This window comes from Sinocyclocheilus grahami, unplaced genomic scaffold, assembly GCF_001515645.1.
Source record: "Sinocyclocheilus grahami isolate Dianchi unplaced genomic scaffold, SAMN03320097.WGS_v1.1 scaffold68.1, whole genome shotgun sequence".
NCBI lineage: Eukaryota > Metazoa > Chordata > Actinopteri > Cypriniformes > Cyprinidae > Sinocyclocheilus > Sinocyclocheilus grahami.
The window spans coordinates 2,061,007-2,062,999 of NW_015505247.1; the positions used below are offsets into that span (position 1 = coordinate 2,061,007).

General features: G+C 33.6%; 1 protein-coding gene across 1 annotated transcript; it reads right to left on the minus strand.

Annotated features, from left to right (window-relative positions):
• Positions 1-142: 142 nt before the first annotated feature.
• LOC107585286 (hyaluronan-binding protein 2-like) lies at positions 143-1,988 on the minus strand (the record flags this gene model as incomplete). The annotated part of the gene is made up of 7 exons (XM_016272232.1): positions 143-160; positions 252-358; positions 558-674; positions 752-859; positions 1,353-1,439; positions 1,528-1,648; positions 1,959-1,988. Coding segments are annotated over 7 exons (588 nt in total), but the record flags the coding sequence as incomplete, so codon positions are not given.
• Positions 1,989-1,993: the final 5 nt, after the last annotated feature.

The window sequence follows — 1,993 nt, forward strand, 5'->3', positions numbered from 1 at the left end:
CTTTCCGTACCCACTGTATATATATATATATATATATATAATACAACACATTTTTCCCATTTAAGCATTTAACATTTTCTAGTTGCTATTTATGTATAAAGCACCAAGAGAATAATATAAAAAAGACAAAATGTTGTCTTCACTAACATGCGTTGCATTTCTGAAATATGTCGTAAATTCAGAATCATTTATACACAAAAATTAATCCAAGGATAGAAATACAGCGTCTCTGTAATTATATACTCACCGACTTGACAGTATTGTCCACTGAAACCATCCGGACAAACGCATTCAAAATCATCCTCATCATCAACACATTTGCCATTATTCTGACAAGGGTTTGGTTCACATGGAGCAACTAGACAAAAAGACATAAATCATGAATCAACAAGTAGGCCTATACGACCCATATATCTCCATTACTTTGAAATCTGATTTAGTTGTAGAGTAGTTTTACTTTTTTGTCTGAGCATTCTAGAACAAATCTGAAATGTTAACGTCTGTTTGTTAAGAAACAGTGGCTTGGTGCAGAATGAGTTCAGTGCTGTATGTCTTACGTGTTTTGCAGTTTGGTGGTGCAAATGGTGGAATACACTTGCACTTATAGTAGGGAGGAGATGAGGTCAGAAGACATAGTCCTGCCCCACAGCTTCTCCTCTTACAAACCCTTTTCCCTAAAACAAACATCATGCTTTTCAAAATGACTTCAGTGATGGATATAAATGTGATACAGTGTGAAGTGAGCTCATACCTCTCTCGCACTTTCTACCTACAAACTGCTTGGGGCATTTGCATTTGAAATTCTTTCTCATTTCATCACACACCCCTCCATTCAGGCATGGATTTGGGCTGCATTTTCCTGAATAACCAAAAGGGGGAAACGTTTATTTATGACATTGTATTTTGGTTTGTTTATTGGGCTGTATTTATTCACATGTGTACACTATTATTCAAAAGTTTGGGGTTGGTTTGGGAAAATACAATAAAAACAGGAATATTGTTAAATATTTCAATTTAAAATAAATGTTTTCTATTTTAAAACGTGATTTATTCCAGTAATGGCAACGCTAAATTTTCAGCAGCCATTACTCAAGTCTTCAGTGTCGCATGATCCTTCAGAAATCATTCTGATATGCTGATTTGGAGCTCAAGAAACATTTCTTATTTTTATTAATGATGAAAACAGTTGCTGCTTAATATTTTTGTGGAAACTGTGACTTTTTTTTTATTCTTTGATGAACAGAAAGCTCAAAAGAACAGCATTTATTTGAAATTGAAATCTTTTGTAACATTATAAATGTTTTTACTGTCACTTTTGATCAGTTTAATGTGTCCTTGCGAATGAATCATACCTCGGAGACCTTGAAGCTCAAACAGCCAATCGTTTGCATCGTCATTATCATCAGAGTCATCTGAACGGTCAAACTCAGCCTTCAGGCCTGATATTTTTGTTGTAAATAGAACATTTGCATAGACATTTAAAAGATGCATATGTAATATATTTCAACCCAAAATATGAACACTTACCCTCCAATCTTTCTTTGCCTCTCTTTCTATGATGTTTACCAGGCCTCCCATGTTTATCATGGTGCTCATGTTTAGCACGTTCAACATGCTTATCGTGTTTATCATGTTTGTCTTTTTTCAACTATTGAGAGGTGAGAAACTTTTTTCAGAAAATACATTATTTTATCAAGATCAGATCATTGTGATTCAAGTCTAATATTCAGTGTAGTATAAATAATGACAAAAGATATTACTATATATTCAGTCAAATGTTTGACTTTAAACATCCTTTGACCAAGTAAAAAACAAAACATAATATAGTATCACAATTTTTCCATCCCGAATTCATCCAGAATTTTCTGAAAAATGTATGTCTCATGCTGAAAATTGAGTGATCTTATTGTAAGGTAATGATTCTATGTACTGACCAGTATATAATTGTTAATACTCACCTGTGCAGGGATAATGACAGCACAGAGAAAGAGGA